Source organism: Camelus bactrianus, chromosome 19 (assembly GCF_048773025.1).
Source record: "Camelus bactrianus isolate YW-2024 breed Bactrian camel chromosome 19, ASM4877302v1, whole genome shotgun sequence".
NCBI lineage: Eukaryota > Metazoa > Chordata > Mammalia > Artiodactyla > Camelidae > Camelus > Camelus bactrianus.
Window position 1 is genome coordinate 13,898,530 of NC_133557.1, and position 23,050 is coordinate 13,921,579.

Genomic DNA, 23,050 nt, shown 5'->3' on the forward strand with positions numbered 1-23,050 from the left:
AACACCCTACCATCTCCATCTGGTCAATGTCTCAACCTTAGGTTTAGAGGTCCCTCTGCAGCCTTTCCTGATTCCTCTTGGCTCCCTGGGCACCCCACTTTCCTGACATTCGCTTTCCTGTTTTTCAGGCCCATGTACTGTTGTCCTCAATGCCTAGCACAGGACTGACTGTTGTTAGGCCCTCAAAAAAGAGGAGATCTGTATGATTTTCATGTGGCAGCTGACTTCCAAGATGGCCCCCAAGGATCCCCAATTCCTGGTGTTCATGCCCTTGTATAGTCAGTCCTCTTCCACAAGGAGTAGGGCTGATCGATATAACCAATAAGATATTGCAGAAATGATAGTGTGCTTGGTCATAAAAGACATTGTAACTTCGACCCCACTTTCTCGTGTATCACTTGCTCTGGGGGAAGCCAGCTGCCATGCTGTGAGGACACTCAAGCGGCCCAATGAGAGGTCCACATGAGGAGGGAATGAGGCCTCCTGCCAACCCTGACTTGCTCCTGGGAGCAAGTCATATGAGTGAGCTACCTTGTGAATGGATCTTCCAGCCCCACTCAAGCCTTCTAATGACTGCAGCATACGACACTTAACTGCAACCTCAGGAGACCCTGAGTCAGAAGTACCCAGCTCCTGAATTCCTGATCCACAGCATCTGTGATATGTTTAGGGATAATTAATTATACTGTAATAGATAATCAACTCATGTCTATAGTGTCCTTTTTTATGATAAATTTTTAGAAGTCTTTTGCAGAAAGGTTCAATTCCATTTTTGAGTACTCTGCATTTGTTTCTCAGTGGTGATACCACCCTTCATGGAAGACTCTGAGGTGTCAGTGGCCAGGAACCCCTGGAGGCTCCTCCCAAGTGACCCCATACCAGCCAGCTGGCTGTGGCATTCCCAGGTTCCCTCCTTCCCAGGCAACTGGGGGTGGGGTAGAGTCAGGTTTCAAATCTGCTGGGGACCCCACCCACCTTACAAGAGAAATCAGAGAGGAGGCCAAGTCCACGGAAACTGTTCATATGACATACTTTATTTTCAATCTACAACCATTAAAAACCCTTTGTAAGTTTACACTGTACAGTATTCTCATGTCTGAAATGACACGGGGGCAAGGAGAGCTGGCGGATTGGACCATGGTTGTCCTAGCACCCAATCCATCCTGGGAAGGAGCCTTTTGAAGACAGGAGTGGGGAGGAGAGAACAGTGGACAGGAGAGGTGGACAGTTTGGCCCAAGGATGCCCTTGGTCCCTTCCTTCCCAAAGGCCTTTCACTGGAGGACCCCTAGGGGCCACGACTGTAGGGGCCACACCAGGAAGCCAGGCTGGGCAGGAAGGGGGCTTCACAGTATTGGTGGGGGTTGGGGAGGGGGGCCAGGATGAGGAGGGACAGCTTCTGGCTCTCTTCCCCAGCTGCTGGGGGTTGGAGCTGTTTTTGGCACTGTCTACAAGGTCTCCCTGGAGGTGGGAGAAGGAGGAGGAGCTGGCTGGGGATTTAGGGTTCTTTCTTTGAGGAGTTAAGTTTCTTTCTATTTGAAGAGAGGCCATAAGCCTATGGTGAGGTCCCCAAGGGATAAACCATCAGGGTCTTTTGTCTCCCACACCCCCCAGGACTCCCACCCACTGCCTGACTGGCACAACCCTACACAACCTTTTGTAAAACCCAGACAAGTGGGAGAGGTGGGTAGAAGTGGAACCAAGCCAGGGGCAGGGAAATGAAAAATGTATGCCTTCTCCCAGACCTGCAGTTTCCAGGAAGAGGAGAACATAGTTTTGTTTTACTCTGGGGGAGGAGGAGGAGGGTGTGGAGGGAGTTTTCCAATCTATCAGGAGTCCAGATGAGGCTGGTGTTTCCCACCCCTTCCTGGTCAGGGCCAGCCTCAGTCCCTCACCAGGCCGCACTAATTGTTAGCCTAGATCAACAGTTGGCAAACTCCTATGTATGTCAGAATCATCTGGAGGGCTTACTACACCCCAGCTTGCTGAGCACCCCACCAAAAAAGAGGTCTACTTCTGTAGGTCTTGGGTGGGGCCAATACTTTTCATTTCTATCAGGTTCCCAGGTTATGCTCCTGCTTCTTTGAGAATGTCCAGGCATCTCATCCTCAGCAACCTGGTGCCCCAAGGCAGTGTCAGGGAGCTGGGGACAGCTGGCAAGGCCCTGCATTAGAGGTACCAAAATGTCTGGGAAAAAGCTAGGAACAGACCTGTGGTGAGCCCCCCTCTGTGGAGAAGTAAACTAAGGCACAGAGATCAGTGACAGAGCTGAGAGAGGAGCCAGTATAGCAGGGCCCAGTGGAAAGAGGGTGATGACATAGGACCCGAAAACACGAGGGGTGCTCCGAAGCCCTAAGGATCATCCTTCTGGTCATCATAAAATCATACCACCAGCCAAACGCAGAGAAGTTGACATCTGCCCAGACCTGGGCCAGGTCTCCAGACTCCTGGCTGAGGTTCCTTCTCATGGGAGCAGTTTGAGTGGTATCAGAATGAAGAGTAACAAGGTGGCCAGGCCCTGACGACTCTGGCCCTTCAAGGATGCTTAGAGGAAATCAAAGCTCCTTTCCTTAGAGCCTAGGGCCCAGAGGGCTGGTGAAGGGCAGAAGGGAAGGAAGTAGGGCTGGTGGGATAGACAAGGGAGGGTCTAAGGAGGGTCAGGGAGGGGTTGGGAGGAGCCCTGGGCAGGGGACTCAGGCCCAGCATCATGTCCCCAGTCCCCTTTGGTTCTTGGGTCTGTGGACTTTGCAAACTGCAAACACTGTTGGGAGGGGTAAGGGGTAGTGCCAGGGTGAGCTACTGGTTCTGCCAGGACAAGCTTTTTCAGAGGAGAATGCAAAAGATGGTGACGTCAAGAAGGACAGATGGTTGAATGGTCCCAGGGAGAAGGAGAGAAGAACCTAGCCAGGCTGCATCTGCTTTCCAAAAAAGACCATGCAGGACTGGGCAGGGTAGAGGAGGTCAAAGTGGGGATCCAAGTACCCCCCTCATTCCCAGTGGAAAGTACTAAGGTCCTGCCAGGAAGCTGTGGACAAAGACAATGTGGCTTAGGGGTGGGATGAAGCAGACATCTTTCTGGGCTGGTGGGAGTGTCACAGCCTGAGGCACTGGGGAAAGGTGCCTCCTTTGGTGTGAAAAAACACAAAATAAAACTCAGAAGACACAACGAGATTTGAAACCAAACATCAGGAGATGGAAGACCACAGACACAGGATTATGGGAATGTGAGCCTGAGGGGATGGGAGGGGGTTGCTGAGGTTACAGGGAGGGGAGCAGAGCTGGGGAGGCAATTCTGGGAGGGCTGAGGGATGGGTGCTACAAGTAAGCCCCAGGCTCAAAAGAGGAAAAACCTTGGCCATGGGCCAGGGCCACTTCATCTGCTGGTGAGAACCAGCTGAAGAGGAGGCAGGAGGAGGGGAAGCTTTGGAGGAAGATGATAAAAGAGAGGATGGGTAGGTGGTGGGGAGCAAACAGACTGAGCCCAGAGAGAGCAAGGGGTTCAACCAAGACCACAGAATGGTAGGTGATGTCTCACTCACCACTGGGAATGCAGAGCCTGCTGGGAGTCGGGACACCTGAGTCTTAACTCTGTCTCTAGTTTGCTGTGTGACTTTAGATGACCCACTCCCTTCTCTGGGCCTGATTCCTCATCCAAAAATGTGAGGGGGTTGGATCCAAAAGGACAAATACTGTATGATTTCACTTATATGAGGAACCTAGAATAGGCAAACTCATAAAGACAGGAAGTAGAATAGAGGTCATCAGAGCCTAGGAGGGGAGGGGTGGGGAGTTACTGTTTAGTGGGTAGAGTTTCAGTTTGGGGAGATGAAAAAGTTCTGGAAATGGATAGTGGTGATGGTTGTACAACATTATTAATGTATTCAAAGCCACTTAAGATGGCTAAAATAGTAAGTTTTACATTATATACGTTTTGTCACAGTTTAAAGAAAAGTGAGAGGGTTGGTCCAGTTTATCTTGTGGCTCTCTTTCTATTCACTAACACTAGTGAAGGGTGTGTCACCTCCAGGGCCAGGGCACTAGGGGGTTGGCTTGGGGATAAGGAGTGTGATCAGGCAGAAGGTAGAAGGACATTCTCCCACTTCGTAACTGGGAAGGGCCTGGAAGTTGGGTGAGCAAGAGAACAGGCTGGATGATGAAACCATGAAAGGTGCATGGGGTCAGGCACGACAGAGCCATGTTGCAATCAGGGTGGAAGAGGCTCAAGTCCTTGGGCCCTTGACTTTGTCGCCTGGGAGAGCAGCCGGTAGAGAAGTGTTCTGGGGGAGCCCAAGGGGAAGGGCCCATTTTGAGCAAGGCCTCTTGGAGGGTATTTTTCAATTGGTCAGCCTTTGGTGGGGAAAGAACTGGGGGCAAAGGGCTGCCAGGGTGACAGGAACTTGCGTACTGATGCCATGTGCATGCAGGATCTAGGAGCCACTAATGTGACAAAGTAGTTTGATTTTCATTTAGAATACAGACATCATTGCCCCCAGGAGGGTCTAATTTGGCTCTGGGAAGAAGTCAGACATAAGAAACACAAGATGGTCCATTTTGGGGTCACCATGCCAACTGTTCTCCCATTTCCCCACAACCAATTCGTGCCAATACAATGGATCTAAGCCTGGCGGTCTGTAGGGAATAGGACTTCAGGGTACCTTGGGACTTTGGTTGAAGAAAATGGGGATGGGGGAAAGGAAAAAGATGGGTAGAGAAGGAGGAAGGGAAGGACGAGGAAGTTGCTAGGAGTAAAAAGGCAAGGGGTGGTAGGAAGGGGAAGAAAGGGGAAAAGGGTAGTGTTCCTTCCTGGGACCCGATGCTCCAGGGGAGTCCCTGCTGCGGGCCAGGCAGTTTTCTGCTTTGGGAATGTTACCAAGACTTAAAAGGCATTTAAAGAAACAAACTTAGAAATTACATTCCAAATGAGCAGAGAGTTTTTACAAACCAACCCCCTACCCTAAAAAAGAAAACACTGTTACTAATTAAAATGCTAAAAATCAAACCAAACCAATATTTACAGGTAACATGTTGAACCCCATCAAGCCCCACATTCAGAGGCTTCTGTCAGAACAGTGATGAGTGACCTCGCACAGTGGCATGCAGAAAATAGAAACTGGGACTTGACTGAAAACCATGACCTGGGGCCTCTGACACTGGCTGGGGGCCGGGCGGCCAGGTACCAAGACACCAAGGATGGCAAGGACAATCTTGGACGAGGATCACAGTAAGGCTGAGTGGTCCGCAGGGCTCAGGTCTCACGAGGATTTCTCCCCAAGGCTAGAAGCACAGCCTCCCTGGCCCTCGCAGCTTGGGAAGGTGGGAGAAGGCCTCTGGTGGCTTGTGGCCTGGTGTGAATCCCCTCACTTGGAGACAACCTTGGAGGGGCCCCCTGATCTCTTGGGTGGGAGCAGTGGCATCCCGGAGGGGGCTGGCCCACGTATCCATCGGCCTGCCTGTTTTGCCCACACAGGTCACTATGGTGTGAGGAAGTGTCTGACCCCAAAGTTCTGCTGATGGGGAATGGAGATGAAGGGATTTGGGTAACTGGTCCAGGTGCCCCAGAAAGGGTAAGACTGGGAGCTGGTGGGTAGGAGTGCAGAGGCATCTCCTGGGTCCTGGGGGCAAACTACCAAAGCTGCTGGTTTATGGTTTTCCTCATAGGGAATTCACAGATAAGCTGCTTTATCCATCTGGGCCTCCAGCCAATCACACACAGATGTGGGGGCACATGTACATCCAAAATGGGTTCACTGGCACCAAGGGGGAGGCCGTCTTGAGTACCCCCCAAAACCACCACCACACTGCAATGAGCCATGCTGCAATCCATCCGATGGCTCATGCAGCTCACATGGGATGTGGGGAAGGGTGGGCAGTACAGTTAGGGCTGGGAGACGAGCCAGGAGAGGCCATAAGGCTAAAGAGAGAGGCTGGTGAAAAGGCTGGCAGGCTGGTGAGAACTGAAGCAGGCTGGCAGACACTCTCACATCCATGTGCAAAGCTGCAATAAACAACATTCTCGGAATTCAGTCCTGTTTTCCTGCGAGTTCTCACTTAGGGAACTTGGAGAGCTCTCCCTGCTCTTGATAAAGCCTTAGGAATCCATGTTTGACTCATTGAAAAAAAGGTGTTAGAGGGAGGGAGGAAAATGAGAAGGAAAAGAGAAAATGTTTGGGAAGTGGTGACACTGGTCCAGTCCCCCACCCTGTCAGTGAACATTCACAGACTGACGGCTGGGGGCCAGGTAAGTACCGGGTGCTGAGTGTAAAGTAGTAATCCGGGGTCAAATGGTCAGCGGAGTCGGGGGAGCAAACTGCAGGGCTCCGGCTCTGCTGGGGGACCCGCCAAGCCTGACCAGGAAACCAGAGCTCAGCTGCAAGTTCCTTATCCACATGGGGGACCCCACACCCGTCCATTGCGTTCGAAGCCTCACATTGTCCCAGTGGCAAGAGTACGTCTCAACTTCCAATAAATTACCTTAAGGACTTTAGGGTAAATTAAATTATTAAAATAAAGTAAAACCACCTTAAATATTTATAGTAAGAAAAATTCAAATAAACAACCTAGGCAAGAAATGTGTTTCCAGGCCCCAGTCTATTGCCATGTCCTGGGGCACCAGCCTCTTGGATTGCTCCTTGGCCTGACCCGGCCAACTGGGAGTCTCTTGCTGGGAATATCCTTACCCTCCACCGGCCATAGGATGTAAACACAGTGGAGATGCAACAGCCCCTCCAGGGTGCCAGGGAGAGAGGCCCCAGCAATCAAGGCAGTGGGCAATTAGGCATGTATATGTGCACCAGGTCTTGAGACTGCTCTACCCATTTCTGTCCTCAAGGAGTCTCCTGGGAAGGTTGGGGACCCCAAGTCACCTTGGCAAGAAAGGCAGTTCCAGTGGCTCCCCGACCCTGAGCCCCACATGTTTCTACCTTGTCTTCCAGTCCTTGCTGCTGCATCCAGGCTTTGGGCAGGGAGATCCAGGGCTCCAGGACTCCAAGCAGATACTTGACCCCTGGCTACCGCCCTATCATATCCCCTTGAGCCACAGCAGTCCAGAGCAGCAGGGCTGGGAGGAGGAGGTGGTGGAGGGAAGGAAGGGATGGGGTGATGCCCAGCTCAGCTCCACCAGGACCCCCAAGTTGAGCCCAAGAGCAAAGCCTGTTCTTCTCATCAGTGTTTCCTCCCCATGAAGAGGGATGTGGTTGGCAGGGAACATCTCTGTGAGCCCTTTTCCCTGAGGGGCATGGCCGGAACTGTATGCTTTCCTTGGCTCTTCTGAGAAGTGGGTGTGGGTAGAACCAGGCAAGGCTCTCCCTTACAACCCAGGGATAAGCTCTCAGTGGATCAGCTCCTAAGGGATCTCTCTAGAGACGCTTCTGAAGCCCAGTTTTGGTCTTTCTCCCTCTCACTGCCTTCCCCTGGGAAGTCAGAGATCACCACCCAGCAGTCAGCAGGAGGCCCCGCTTTACCTGGAGGGCAAAGCTCTTCTCTGGCAGTGGTGCAGCTGCTGTCTCTCCAGGACGAGGGATGCAGGGATCGGGGCCCCTCGCCTCGTCTCCTCTCTGCTGGTTCCCATCAGCTATCCAGGGATTGGGCTGGTTGAGGTGGGGAACCTGGCTGCTCCGTCACTCGCTGTGGGGGGCTGCCCTCTCCTCCCCACCCCAGCTGGACTCTGAAGGGTGCAGCCTGCATTTGGAAGGAGAGTGGCGGATGGCGGAGCGGGATGGCCGGGCGAAGCAGGAGGTGAGAGACTGGGTGTTACAGTCACAAACAGCATCCTAGGAGGAGGGAAGAAGAAGTCAGGAAGAACCAGGAGGCCTTGACTACCCATGGACTGGGTGGCCAGCCAGGCAAGGAATCTAGACTCAGCTGTGCCCAGGGATCAGTTCCCGGGGTTTGTAGCCCCTCTCTCGACCAACTTTTAAAAATTATTTCCCCCCACTAGAGAATTAATGCCTGTTCATAAATAATATTCCCAAATGTAATAAATCCTGGAATATACAGGGAAGAAAGTGGACGTTGTCCATGAAAGATAAATTCTCAAAACATTGCACACACATACATTTACCAGAAGGATCTCACCCCCTACAGTCTGTTTTGTAATTGCAAACATGAACACTTTTGTGTTGTTATGTATGTCTAGATTTCCTTCTTTTTAATGGCCACATACTATTCCACTGAGTGAAAATAGCTTAATTTATTTATCCAATTCACTTTTATGTGCATTTTAGGTATTTTCTAATTTTTTAATGTTACCAACATACAGGGATAATGGCTAAGGCTGCTGTACAAGGTGGAGGAGGGAAAAATTAGGAGTTTGGGATTAACACGTACACACTACTATATATACAATAGATAAACAAGGACCTACTGTAAAGCACAGGAAACTATATTCAATACTTTATAATAACCTATAATGGAAAATAATTTAAGAAAAAAATATATATATACCCAAATATGACTAAATCACTTTGCTGTACGCCTGAAACTAACACATTGTAAATCAATTATACTTGAATCAAAAACAGTGCAGCTGTACATTATTTACAATTGCCAAGATACGGAAACCTAAGTGTGTATCAACAGATGAATGGATAAAGAAAAAGTGGTATATACACATGGTGGAATACTACTCAGCTATAAAAAAGAATAAAATTTTGCCATTTGCAGCAACATGGATGGACTTGGAGGACATTATGCTAAGTGAAATAAGTCAGACAGAGAAAGACAAATACTGTATGATATCACTTATATGTGAACTCTAAAAAATACAACAAACCAGGGAATATAACAAAAAAAGAAGCAGACCCACACATACAGAGAACAAACTAGTGGTCACCAGTGGGGAGAGAGAAGGGGGAAGGGGCAATATAAGGGTAGGGGGTTTACAGGTATAAAATAAGCTACAAGGATATATTGTGCAACACAGGGAACACATTCAATATTTTATAATAATTAAAAGTGGAATATAACCTTGGGTTCCATGAGATACTCTGTCATTTCCTTTTCTGCAAAGCTAACTTATATGCGTTCTTTTACTAACACGCACATAATCCCTACCTAAATCTGAACTTGATATCAGGAGTGGAGTGAGCAGCCAAGGAGTCTCAGAGAATATGGAAGCACTTAGGCCTGGAGTCTTGGTGGGCTGGGGGCAGTGGTGTACTGGTAAATATTTAATAACTAGTTTTCCAGGATTGAGAGGAGAAGCCCTGATTTGTAGCATTTCCAATTTTCATGGTGTCAGAAAAAGCCTCCCACAGTGGCTGAGCTCAAGGTACTAAGGTGAAGTAAGTCACTGAACACAGATGGACACGATCAGCTCTCCCAAACCAAACAAGCTGGCTCCAGCATCTGCTGGGTGGTGGGAGAGCGGATAGCAAGCCTCTCCCCTGGAGGGGATGCTGGCAGTCTCTGGTGTGTGGTGGCACAAGCAGCTACGAAAGTCATGCTCACTAGTTTGCTGTATTCAGACCGAGTATCCATTAGGTCTGTTGTTCCAGGTCTGGGGCCTTCCAATCCCCATCCCAGATCAGCACAAGGACTTTTTGAAACACACAACCACATTTCTCAGTCTGAAAACCAAGAGTTTGAACCTCATAAGCCAACCTCACCTCCCAAGAAAAAGGGCAGACCCCACCCACCTACCTCATTGGGAAGGACCGTGGCTCCATCTCCATCCCGGGGGACACCATCCTTCCCCACTTGGGGGAGCACGGAGAGCCTGGCCTCCTCGCTGCTGCCTGACTTGACCGCCTTCTTGTTCAGGATCCTGGCCATGCCCTCCGGTTGATGGTAGCTGGCCGGGGAGAGGGGCTCCAGTTTCTTGGTGCCCTCCTCCCCCGCCGCGGAGGTGGGGCTTGGCGCCCGGCCACACACATTGCGGAAGAACTCCTGCACGATGCCGTACTTGGGGGGCTCTGGCTTGGCCCGGGCCTCAGACATACCCAGCTTCCAGACGGACTCAGTGCTCCCCGAGTGCTCCACCACACTGAAGAGGCTGGACAGCCCGTCGTTGATGTTCCTCAGCACGGGGCTGTCCCGCGTGGTGGTGGAGCGCGCCCAGGCTGAGCCGTTCTGCTTGCCCTGGTGCAGGTTCCACAGGCTGCGGTCCTTGGCCCCGTCCAGCTTGGACACGGACCGCCGCTGGAGCTTGGGCGAGCCGTACTTGGGCGAGCAGCATGGCCGCTCGATGCGCGAGTGCACCTTGTCCAGGGAGGATGAGATCTGCTTGCTGCGCACGGACACGAGCGAGGAACTGCGGGGTGACCAGCTCTTGCCGTGGAGGCTGCTGCGGGGCGGGTCGGTCTGCAGGCCCACGCTGACCGTGCGGATGGTCTGCGTGCCCACGCTGGCCAGGCCCACCGTCTGGCTGGACGTGCTCTTCACCTTCCTCTCCAGTGAGCCCGAGCGCATGGCCTGGCGCACGCAGTTGGTGATCTCTTTCATGTCGTCGCTCATGTTGCCGGACATCTCGAAGTCATGCAGAGCCGCTGGGAAGCCAGGCCCGGCCGGCGAGGGGCCGCCCCCCGAGCCTCCGTCCAGGCGCTGCCGGGAGAAGTTGCAGAGCCAGCGGCTGTAAGAGCTCTCGGCCAGTCGGTCTGCCTCGGCCGACTCTTTGGGCTTGGCCGTGGTGAAGAGGAAGCCAGGCTCGATGATGATCTTCCCCTCCCTGTCATGGACCACAGGGACGCCCAGGCGCCGGGCCACCGGGGGGCTGTAGTAGACGCGGATGCCTGTCTTGTCTGGAGCCGTGTAGCTGCGCTGCATCTGCCTCCCTGCCGGCTCCTGGCAGCCCAGGGTACCCAGACGGTTGCAGTCCCGGGGCGACAGCCCTGGCTGTTCCGGGGCAGCCTTCTCCGGGTCCACTGGCTGAGCGCCCACAAAGGCAAAGGCAGGATTGTTGGGCAGCTTCTTGCCCCGGGCGGCTTCACTGGTGAGGTAGGGGGAACAGTCCAGCAAACTTTCAAACTCCGACATGGAGGAGACAGATTTGGTCCTGGGAAAAGTGAGGAGGAAAAGCAGCGTTAGTGGAAGGTGCCTTACACGGGTCAGGCACTCTGGTCTTCCTCCCTGGTCCCAGCGCTTCACCAGGGCTGGGACCACAAAGGTTCTGCTCACCTCTCCTGGAAGACGCTGTCAGTGCCCTGCCCCTCATCACACCTACACACCCAACAAAGCACACTGAGCACCTGCCATTTTCCATCTGAGGGCTTTTTTCTATCTGCAGGAGCACACTTGGCCTCCAGCCAGAGGAAGCTAGAAATATCACAGTTTGTGGCCCTACACACAACCCTCAAAAAACAATGGGTGAAACTTGGTGGCTTGTCCCCGGGTAGGAGAACTCACATTCTGCTCTGGCTCCCAGAGATCCTCAGCGAAATTGGAAACTAAGCTCCAATCACCCACATATAACCTGCTTGATGGCACCCCCTTTATGATGCCTTCCCTTCCCTGTCTCACTTCCAGGCTTTTCCTGGAATCCCCTCTTGAATAAACTATTTGTACTCAAATCCTTGTCTCAGGCTTTGCTTTTGGGGGAACCCAAACTAGGACACCATTTAATCTCCGGCACAGATCTGGCACGTGTGCTGCCTGATGACTGAAAGTGCCAGGCATACATGACAGCATCGCCCATGTCAGACCATTCAGTCCTCCGACAACTCTATGGGGCAGTTCCTATTATCCCACTAGGCAGAGATGGGAAGTATAGCCCAAAGGCAGAGCCAGAAATGGCAGAGGTGGAATTCAAACCCCACACTATGACTCTGGAGCTCCCTTCTACCCTGGGGCCTGCCTGGCTTCGTTTGGGCTGCTTGCATGGCCCCTGTGGGATTCTGTTGCCCTCACTCTTTTCATGGGTGTCCTAATGGTGGAGAGATGGTCCTGATAGTTCTGGAAGTCTCCCTGGCTAAACCCAGAGGATGCTGTTCACTAATCCAGGAACAGATGTCCGGCTGGACTCTCCCAACTTCAGATAGAGGAAGAAAGACCGCTAAGAGGAGCTGAACAGTTTCTTTCCCTGCTGGGATATGCTGGGGTCCCGGTTTTCCACGCCCTGAATCAAACCAAAAAAATCATAGGCTAGAATTGCCATCATCCCATCTCCTAGTTCCTAAGTGGCTTGGGTTCTATAGAAACCATATCCCAGTGTTCTCTCAGCTCAGCTGCGGTACAGTCATGGGCACATAGGGGAGGCAAAGTGGCAGAGCAGGGGGCAGAGCAGGGGAGGCGCTGCAGAGTGGAGCATGGGGTGGGGGTGGCTGCCTGCACCTCTTTAGGCTGGTTCCCCCAAGCTCAGCTTCAGAAACAGCTTCCTTGTCGTGGATCTTCTCACTGCGTGTCTGTCAAGGAAGAAAGGCAGGAAAGGGTCAGTTCTGGCCACTAGCACACGAAGGGAAGGTAACAGGAGGTGAGTGTGGGAGCTGAGCCCCAACACCACGTGCCTGAGTCTCCTCTTGGAGAGCAGGAGTGATGTCAGCACCAATTTAGAATGTCTGTTGGTCAGTTCCTGGCTATACTGCATCTGACCCCTCTCCACAGGTATGTGATTGAGGCTGGGCCAATCAGAACCCAAGGAAAACCCAAGGAGAGAGAGTCCATTTAGAACTTACTCTGAATGTAGTGGCAGCAACAAAGCACCCAGTGGCCTCTGTTCAGCTGGAGGTGAAAACAGTGACCTGAGGTCCTGCTCGGGGCTTGTCCCACCCTGGTTCCAGAGCAGGTCCCCTGAGACAGTTTCCCAGAACTGGTTTTCGTTGCTTGCAACCAAATCTCCTAACACAGCACTTCCTCAAGCTGTCATGAGCAAGGGCCCATATGTTCACTGTTTGGTTATTCAGTGTGTTGCTAAATGGACAGTGCACCTGGTGCTTAGAAGCAAACTTCACCAATTGATCTCCACAACCAGGGCTGAGTGTGATTCTCATTTTACCAATGAAGCAACTGGGGCCCAGAGAGGGAGAGTGACTTGCCCAAGACCACACAGCTATTTAGAGGCCCTGCATTAGAGAAAGGCACAGCTGAAACACAGTGAGACATTCAGCCTTTCTCCTGGCACATAGCAGTGGAGCTGGCAGGGGCCCTTTAAGGTCCCAAAGCACAGCCTGGACCATGAAGTAGAGACCCCAGGATTGAGGAGCCTAAGGGGCGAGGGTGTGACCTGTGGGACAGCATTAGTATCCTCCTTGTCACATTCCCAACAAATGAGGAATTCCCAGTGTAGCCAGGTGACACAGTCTATCACCCCACTCACCTCTTTCCAGCTGTTGTCTTGCTTCTCCAGGTCCGAGTGCTTCAGGACCCAGGGGTCAGCAGCCTTCTGCAGCTGGGCAAGGGTAAAGAGGGCAGTCAGGGGCAGGCAAAGCTGGTGAGCAGGGTCCCGATCTGTGCAGGGCCACGCCCCAGGCTGCACTCTTCAGCTCAGATGACCCAGATCATGGACTAGGAGCCACCTTCCCAGTGGGTAGCAGCTCTGAGCCACCAACAAAGTGGGTTTGGAAAATGATCATGAAACCAACCACTTACAGGCATCCTGACAAGTGTCATGATATCAAATATAGTCATAGTTATTATTATGTTAATTCATGCTGCAATTCCTGGAACAGCTATATCAGCTAAGTGGCAGCTGAATGACATCAAAGTGGTGTTCCCACACTAGGTACGTTAAACTGCAATTAAACTGAATGAGACTGGCCTCTACACGCTGTCCTGAACAGCTCTCTATGAAAGAGGCAAAGTATAAACAATACGTATATTACGATTCAATTAATGATAAAAAAAACTCTGTGAATATAAATTTAAATAGCAAGAAAGGGAGAGAATGGGTTGGAGTATGCTTTTGCAATATTTGAGTCCTATGTAAAGATAAAGTCCTGACTTATACAATTAAAATTAAAAGGTGAAACAAAGGAAAAAGTCACAGTGGAGCAAAGCAGTCTGGTAAGCTGGGTGCGTGCTGACTGTAGTTGCGGTGTTAATGGTCAATGATTGTTTTTCTTATCTCCCTCCTTTTGGTCAGAGGATTCCAATTTTCCATGGGGAACCAGCCTTGGTTCTTCCTTCTTGGTTCTGGGGTTTTGGCAGGCTCTAGTTTTGGGCACATGACTCCCACCTGGTTGATCGAGCCTTGTGAAAAGGAAAACCTTCTTTCCACTGTAACTGCTAAACTGACAGAGGCCCTATTTAAGGACAGCTGGCTTCAGAATAAAACACAGAGGAAAGCAAGCCTTTCTGCGAGACTGACGGAGAAAAAGACCTCATCCCTAGGGCAGTCTCTGAGCACACGGATCCAGCTTTACCTGAAGGAGTCCTCCCTCTGGCCTTTTGCCTACAGTGACTCCCCCTAGTGGTTCAAGCCAGCTCAGGCTGGGGCAGGCCTTACCTGGCTCAGGCGGTTCTGCAGCTCCTTTACCTGCTGCTCCACCTGCTGCTTCTCACCCTGAAGCCGCTCCACCAGCTGCAGCTTCTCCTGGCCCCAGTTGTGCTCACTGATCTGCAGCTGCCGCGTCAGCTCCATGACTGCGCTGTAGGACTCGGCCAGGAGGTGCTGCTGCTCCTCCCGCTCCCTCTGCAGGGCTGCCTTCCAGTCGGGCCCTGCCCGCTCCCCAACCCCCTTCCCAGCCTTCAGCTCCATCTGCAGAAGGAAGAGCAAACCGGACAGCTGGCACCAGGAGGCTCCTCCCCTCTGCCCTCCCCACTCCTTCCCTCCCAGGCACCCGCAGGGGGCAGGGGGAGGGAGTGCTCCTCAGAGGACCCCTCACCCAGGAACCTTCCCTGATCTCCTCAGTTAGAACTAAACTTTCCTAACAATCAAGGCTTGTGTGGAGCAGTTTCTACCACTAAGCTCCACGCTAAGGGCTTTTCAGGCATTATCTCAGTGTCCTCAAGAAACTCAGCAAGATAACTGCCATTTTCGATATTTTACAGAGAAGACAGAAGTTCGAAGAGGTTATTTGGCCCAGGTCACATAGCTACAAAATGGCAGCGGTTCCTAGTTATTGCTTCTCACGGATTTCAACAGCTCTTACCAGTGTTTACCAGGGCTTACAGTTAGTGGGGGGCATGCACAGTCACATAAAGACTGCACAGGAATCATCCCAGCTTGATGGCTTTCTTGGCCCCAAACCTTGAGGGGCAGAGGGTAAACGTGCAATCTCAAGAATAAGTGCACCCCACACCCTCAGGCTGCGGTCAGGTTGGCGGGGAGGGGCGCCTGGAATGGCAGGGGTTGGGGGGCAGCAGGAGCAGTGGACACTGTGGATGTGCAGATGCGGCAGGAGCTATGAGATCTGCAGGGAGCATTGGGAGGAAAGAATGGTGACCCCAGGAAGCCAGAAGTCTGAACATGGGAGAAGATGGGATCATGGTCATAGGGAGCCAGGAGGGCAGAGGTTGGGGGAGTCAGGGTCAGGTCTGCCCCTTACTAGCTGGGTGACCTTGAGGAAGAAACATAACTCCTCTGTGCCTGTTTTGCCACTTGTCCAATAGAGATAATCAGTGTACCCACCTCCAAGGGGCCCGTGATCCCCAGGAAGGCAGCCTGCAGCGGGGGCAGGATGGAGGCAGCTGGGCCCTGCAGAGTTGTGGCGTGGGGTCGGGGCAGTGGTGGTGAGAGCATTCTCTCTAAGTGGGAGGAGGCCCACCCTCTCACTTCTCAGACGCGAGTGGGAGGTAGCAACTTGCCTCCAGGCACACAGCAGAGACCTGGGGCTCCTGGTTAAGGCTCCTTTGATAATCTGGGTTGTAGGGAGGGAGTCCCCCAGTTCGGGTGGAGGGAGCAAAACAGAGCCAGGTAGCAGGGCGTTAAGGGGATCCTTATGAGGACAGCAAGCATCAGAAATCTGGGCTTGAGCAAGAAGGATGTCACCCTGTGCAGATAGGCAGTTAAGTGTTCTGGCCTCGCCTGTGAGCCCATGGTGCAGCAGAGCGGCCTGTGATGCAATCCGTGTTCCTCTGTCAATCCCTCACCTGCCTTCCCTGGACCAAGGACCCCCGAGTCCCCACTGTTTCTGGTCCCTTGACTCTAGGCAAGTCTCTCACCGTCTCTGGGCCACAAGGTAAGTGAAGGGATTCCTATGCTTCTAAGAGCATAGCTTGGGCATCCTGCTCCCAGATCTGAGGCCCTGGCTGAGAGGGAAACAAGCAGGGGGGTGTCTCTGACACATGGGAGACTCACCGGGGCAGTATGGCTCTTGAGCTCTGCCCGCTCTGTCTCCCAGGTGGCCTTGGCCTTGGCAAACTGTTGCTGAAGCTCAGTCAGACCACGGCGCTCATCCCGGAGCAGCCAGCATAGCTCCTTCAGCGTCACCTTCATGTCGGCCAGGGTCTTGATGTACTCATTGGGCTGCAGACGGGGACAAGGCCTGGGTCAGGAGCTTTTGGACTGGCGAGGAGGGGAGGCTGGGCTGGGAACACTCATCCAGAGTCCAGCCTGGGACTCTACCAGGCCTCAGGCAAGTCCCACGACCTTGCTGGGGCATCTCCCCATAAAACAGGCATGACAAGCCCAGCCCTGGCCCCTTCCTGGGCTGACATGTGCCCCAGCCTCACATAAACACAAAATCCTGCTGTTACAACAATTATTCAGCCTAAGTCTGAGCTGAGCTCTAGCTTCTCTGAGGCTCTGCAGCGTCTAAGCCGGGTCCTTCTTGCCTGGGATCTGTCTTCTCTGATCCACCATAGGCCAGGGAGTCTGAAACAGGGAGCCTCCCTGACTGCCTGACTTGGTCCCAATCTTCTCTCCTGGGCCCATGACCCATTTCCCACCTGTAACCCAGCTTACTGTGGGTGACCCTGGGAGCTTGACCCCACTGCTCTCACTACCCCAAGGTTTGATTTAAGGGTTCCTGATCCTAGGCCAAAAGCCCTTCCTCCTTCCATCCTTCACTCCAGCCTAATGTCCTTACCCCCACTGTATACATCCCAAGCTGCAGCCAGTCTCGGAATACCTTGCCACACCTCTGCACATACAGTTCTCTTGGTCCAGAATGGCCTTTTCGCTATTCTCTATTAATCAAGCTCCTATTCATCCTTCAAACCCTACCACCTATGACCCTCTTCTTTGTAATACCATCCCCTCTACGTTCCAAACGGAATTAACTGGTCCCTCACCTGTGACCCCACACTTCATCATCTGACCCTCAACCACTGCCCTGGGGTGACTTACTGGGCATCTGGGGCCAGTGACCAGGCAGTAATTTACTGCAGCTCCCGTGCCCGGCGTAGGACTGGGGTCAGGGAAAGCAGCAAGATGTGATCACTAGACAGACAAAGGAACAGATGGACAGGACAGAACTGGAAATAGGCAGAGAACGCACGGTGTTTTGGGTCCAGCTGTCCCCCGCACAGGTCTTGTTATCAGAATGCTGGGCGTTTAATTCCTCTTCCTCCATTAGCAGGTACAGCTCCTTCATGCTATTTACCTATTTAAAAAAAAAAAAAACCACACTCAACAGAGGGTAGGAGGGCATCATGCCTGGGGTCTGACCCTCAGGCGGAGGGGATACAGGCCAGTGGCCTAGATAGAAAGGGGGATGCAAAGCCAGGCAGAAAGAAAGAATGGAGGTTTATGGACCAAAGGCACCCCAGCTAGGCACCAACCGCCCAAATTTTTACTCTGATCCCTGGGCACCATCTGGGTGGAGGAGCACAGCTGCCGAGTCAGGCCCTGCTGGCCCCCCACACCATCTCTTCTGCCCCCAGGACCATAAGACATCCCTGAGAGCTACTTATAAACAGCTGCGTTGTCAAGGTAGGCTCTATGGTTGGAATAAAAGGGCCACAGACATCCTCACAATTATAGATAAAGTCAACCAGAGGTTTGGGTGAAAAGAAGGGACTTCCTGGGAGGAGGGGTTTGTTGATGATGGATTCTGGGCAGGAGCCAGCCCAGGGGACCAGGGTCTAGTTCAGGATGAGAATGAAGCAGAAGAAGCCACCTTCTGACTGGAGCACTCATTCATTATTCATTCATTCATTCATTTGATATTTATTGAACACCTACCATGCGCCAAGCCCTGTGTTTAGAGCTGGAGACACATCAGTGAGCAAGACAGACAAAAACCTTGGTCCCCCTGAGCTTCCATGCCAGTAGTAAGAAAACAAACAAATATGTGAAATACATGAAATGTCACTAAAGATGGCATGTCCCACAATAGTAAGTGCTATGGAGAAAGAGAGCCGGGAAGGGGCTTAAGATGTGCTGCACTGTGTGGCCAAGGAAGGCCTTACAGAGAAGGTGATACCTGGGCAAAGTCCTAAAGGAGGTAAAATAGTAAGGCATGGGAATATCTGCAGGTCATGAATTCCAGGGAAACGGCATAGCAAATGCAAAGGTCCTGAGGTGGGAACATGTCTGTTTGAGGAAGAGCAAGAAAGTCAAGGAGGAAGTGAGGGATACAAGGACCAAGACTGGTTGACCAGGGACCTTGGCTTCTACTCTGGGTGAAATGGGAACCAGAGGAGGATGGTGCCAAGGAGAGACACTGGCTTGACTTCCGGTTTCATGAGATCACTCTAGCTGCTGTGTTAAGATATTTTACGGGATAGCAACAGAGCTCCAAATGGTACAACACCAGGTGGCACCATCCACATGGAGTACTTGCTGCCTGGCTTCCCGGTACCCTTGTTAACACAAGATGCTTGGTGGAAGGATGGGGTGCTAGGGCAGAAGCAGGAAGACCAGTTAGGAGGCTACGGTGATAATCCAGGCAGGAAGTGATGATGGCTCAGTTGGGGGCAGTGGAGGGGTGGGCAGTGCATCTGGGTCAGATTCTGTAGATTCTGGATTTGCAATGTGCAAGAAAGGCCATTTAAGCCAAGTGCCTGGACAGGTGCCCTGAGGCAGTAAGTGCAGGTAAAGGAGAGATGCGATCTGAGGGCTGAGCCCTGGGGACTCTGATGTTAAGAGGTCAGTTCAGGGAGAAAATGAAGATCCAGCCAAGGAGACTGAGGAGAAACCAGTGAGGTGGAAGGAAAACCAAGAGAGTGTGGTGTCCTAGAAACCAAATGAAGAAGGATTTCTGGGATCAGTGCAGGCTCTGAGGCTGGGAAGCATGTTGAGGGAGCAGGGCGTACATGAACAGACACCTAGTTCTGCCCCTGGTCACGAAGATCTAAACATACAGACTTTTGATTATCTATATACACAGGTGCACAATTCTTTCTCTGAAATTCTTTGGGGCCAGGTGTGCTTCAAATTCAGAATCAATCGGGATTTAGAAAGATAATCTGGCACCTACACAGTATACTGTACAACAGCCCAGACTGGTGTTAACAACTGTGCTCATGGGCACCGACAATGCCCCTTCAAACATGTGACTATTAACGTGACATGGGATAAATAAAGGTTCTGCTGCTGAACGAATGTCAGGTCAATTTTTTCCAACTGAGTTAGACACAACAAAACAGTTCTCAAAGCTTCTGGATTTCAGAATTGAGGGTGAGGAATCAAAGATCTTTAACTGTAGTAGAATGGGGATAAGTGTTTCCACATCCCAGGGCATGTATAAAAGGGAAATGCAATTGTCCACTCAGAGCATTTAACACAATGCCCAGAGCACTAAAAATACTCAATATGTGAGAGTTATCATTCACGTGTGTAGTTTTAATTCTGCATGTGTGGATACATACATTTTTTAAAAGTATGCATACAGATCAGGTTTATTACTTATATAGTTATACATATTTTATTGTGTATCTGTTTATATGTATTTTTATACATGTGCTTTATATCATATTACATACATATATGTACATATATATTTTACATGTGTGGTTATTTTTATATCTTATTATGCCTACTTCAGGAAATATGTATATTTCTATTTATTACTGGCACAGATATTATTTAATTTTCTATGCTTATACTTTTTTTTTTCAAGTAAGTTTCTGTTTCTGTTACTCCAGTTCATTGAAACGGCTAGAAAGATTTTCACCAAATATGGAGTTTGCCTGAGACAAACTGATTTAAAATATAAGCTATGTGGCCTGCAGGCAATTCATTTTGGGGGGTGTGGGGAAGAATCTTCCCTAGCAGCCAAAACTAGGCTTCAGCTATGGAAAACAGTACAGTGGTTTCTCCCCAAAATTAAAACTAGAACTACCATTTGTGGGTATACCACTTGTGGGGTACACATCCAGCGGAAATGAAACCTGGATCTCTCTGTGGCATTATCCACAGTAGCCAAGACATTGAAAGAACCTAAGTCTCTATCTATGAATGAATGGATAAAGAAAATGTGATCTACACATACAAACATTATTCAGTCTTAAAAAAGAAGGAAATCCTACCATTTGCGACACCATAGATGAACCTGGAGGACATTATGCTGAGTGAAATAAGCCAGACACAGAAAGACAAATACTACAATATCTCACTTATATGTGGAATCTAAAAAAGTCAAACTCATACAAGCAGAGAGTAGAACAGTGGTTGCCAGGGGCAGGCGGGGTGGGGGGGGATAAATAAGGATTTAATGGATAAGAGTTTCAGTTCTACAAGACAAAGAGTTCTGGAGATGGATGGTGGTGATGGTTGCAAGACAAGGTGAATGTACTTAATGCCACTGAACTGTACACTTAAAAACGGTTAACAAGGTAAATTTTATGTTATGTATATTTTAGTATAATTTTAAAGTAAAATTTTAAAAATTTATTAAAAAAAAAAAAAACTGGGCTTCATCCAGAGGCTTGTGTGGGATTTCCAAACAGGAGGGGTGGTCCTAAAGCAGAGAGTGGCTTCAAACATGAGGCCCCAGGTGTCATAAAGAGTGATGCTCAAGGGGCAGGCATGCTAGGTTTTCGAACTGCTTCTCATAGGGGCACCTCTGTGTCCGACATTCCAGGGAAAAAGCAGGAGGGAATATGTCCATCAAATGACGGTCAGCGACTCTCTCTAGAGGCCCTTGGGGAGGAGGCAGGTGGCCTGTGAGAAGAACCATGAGCCCCACTGGGGCTGGGGGAGGAAACTCTTGCTAGAGATTCAGGTCTAACCAACATCCTCCACTCCTGGGACATTCAGGCTACTCTGGGGGGCCTTACATAGGGGAACACTGGGACTGCCACTGGTCCCCACTGGCTTTGGCAAAGAGTAGCTTGAACCAGCGAAGGGCCAAGCCTGGGCTAGACCAGAGGTACCTGTACCCAAAAAGCCAAAGCCAAGGTGAGAATGCCAACTCAGGTGGATGTGACTGAGGTATGACGTCCTTGCACGCCCCCCTTCTCCTAGCAATGTTAGCATGCTGCTGCTGATGGGAGGCAGGGGCTTTGAGGACAACGGGTCCTGCACAGGCTGAGGGACAAATGGGCCATGTGAGTCCTTCCCAAACTCCACACATTCCCAGAGCTCCACTCCTCGTGTTTCCTGCCACACCCAAATACTACCTGTACTATCAGTAATGCCTTTAAGTCAACCTACTCTTTGTACTTAAACAAGTATACCTAAAAAAGGAAGTTTGTATTATTACTGAAAATGGAAAGCCAGTGCTCATTGTCATAAATCAAAGGTAACATTAAATATAAAATAAGTATATGCATAAGTGAAAAATAAATAGCAGTAAAAAACAATAAACTATTTTCACACGCTAAACATGGATGAATCTCAAAGAATTATATTAAGCTAATGCCAGAAACAAAAGACAACATGGATTTATATGAAGTTCTAGAATAGGCAAAATTAACGCCGGTGTAAATGGTTTGAGAAGTCAGAACAGAGCTGGCTGCGGGGGTGGGCATGTTGCCTGGGGCACGTGGGAGCCTCCTGGGGCACTGCAAATGTGCTCATCGTGATCTGGGTCGGGCTATACTGTGTATCTGGGGGGTGTACACTTACGATGTGTGCACTTTACTATATGTAAGTTATACCTTAAAAGAGTAAAAAACATTAATATATACCATGTTTGCATCTAATGCAAAAACAACAAAACTAGATTATTAATTTACCTAGATACTGTTGCCTGCTGAAGACTCTGAGGTTTGTTAAAAAAGGAAACCAACAAGTAGAGACCTAAAGAGGTGTTGAAGACCTATTGGCCCCCCAAAAGCCTTCCTCTTGGCGAGGCTGGGACCAAGTCTGTCGTCCTCATCATGGTATCCCCAGCACCTGCCACAGTCCCCAGTAAAGAGCTGGTTCTCAATAAACAGATGCTGAATGAGTGATGGAAAGCAGGGATGGAAGCTGCAAGCTGATGGCTACTGTCTGAGCCCCAGGGCTATGTCTATCCAGCTGGGTATCGTTCCCGTCCTATCTTCCCCACCCCGGCCCCAGCCTGAACCCCAGAGGAACTGTACCTCAAGGAAGTCATCCCCCTCGCTGGGCAAAACCTTGCCCTGCCGCCAGCGCTTGAGGAACCACCTGAGCTTCATGAAGAGCAGGAGGAAGTTGTGCTTGAACTGCTGGGACTCCTGCACCAACATATTCTTCTCCTGGCTCCAGAATTTCTGCTCCAGCCTCCGCTGGAGGCTCAGGCTCTGCAGCTCAAACTCACGCCTCAGGAGCGCCCTCTGCTGGTCCTCCTTCAGCTGTGAGGGGGATAGTAGCGTGAGCCACCCCAGCTGTCTCCAGGCCACAAACCCACCCCATTCCAGGCCTCAGACAAGGGCAGAGAGGAAAATTCGGGAGAGGCCTGTTGGTGATCCCTGCCAGGGATTCCACCGCTAGCAGCTCATTCTGTTGGAAATAAACACTTCCCTCTGCTACTCCAGGGATGGGAAACTCATAAAAACAGCAGCAATCAGTTAGAAATCAGTGAAAGAGCTGGGATTTGAACCTGGCTCTGTCTGATTATAAAAACCATAACATCAGCTAATAAGCACACACCAGGTGTGCTCTCACATTTAATGAGGAACCTGGGAGGGTAAGCAATGATGGTGACCCACATGCAGAGCAAAGGCATGCTCGCAATGAGGAAGGCTGAGAATGTCAATACCAAGGAAACAACGCGGTGTCGCGGCTCAGAGGGAGCCCATTATCTGAATTCGAATCCCAGCCCCACCTTGCCCTGTAACTACAACTCTAGGCAAAGCACTTCAGCCCTCTGGGCGTCAGTTTCCCCATCTGCA

The 23,050-nt window shown here is 50.8% G+C and overlaps 1 protein-coding gene across 2 annotated transcripts in view; it reads right to left on the reverse strand.

Moving 5' to 3' along the window:
* Positions 1 to 1,013: 1,013 nt before the first annotated feature.
* MTCL2 (microtubule crosslinking factor 2) overlaps positions 1,014 to 23,050 on the reverse strand; it is a 63,182-nt gene continuing 41,145 nt past the window's right edge. Inside the window, exons 8-16 of one of the 2 annotated variants that reach the window (XR_835703.3) lie at positions 22,280 to 22,510; positions 17,308 to 17,412; positions 16,167 to 16,334; positions 14,373 to 14,624; positions 13,245 to 13,316; positions 12,263 to 12,333; positions 9,638 to 10,988; positions 7,459 to 7,767; positions 1,014 to 7,055 (exon numbers count right to left, since the gene is read on the reverse strand). Coding sequence is in view for 1 of the 2 variants with exons in the window: in XM_010960764.3 (XP_010959066.2) it covers positions 7,615 to 7,767; positions 9,638 to 10,988; positions 12,263 to 12,333; positions 13,245 to 13,316; positions 14,373 to 14,624; positions 16,167 to 16,334; positions 17,308 to 17,412; positions 22,280 to 22,510 (2,403 nt within the window). In the remaining variant the exon portion in view is untranslated. Of the gene's footprint in view, positions 7,768 to 9,637; positions 10,989 to 12,262; positions 12,334 to 13,244; positions 13,317 to 14,372; positions 14,625 to 16,166; positions 16,335 to 17,307; positions 17,413 to 22,279; positions 22,511 to 23,050 lie in introns of both variants that reach the window. The other variant, XM_010960764.3, reaches the window with a different exon arrangement.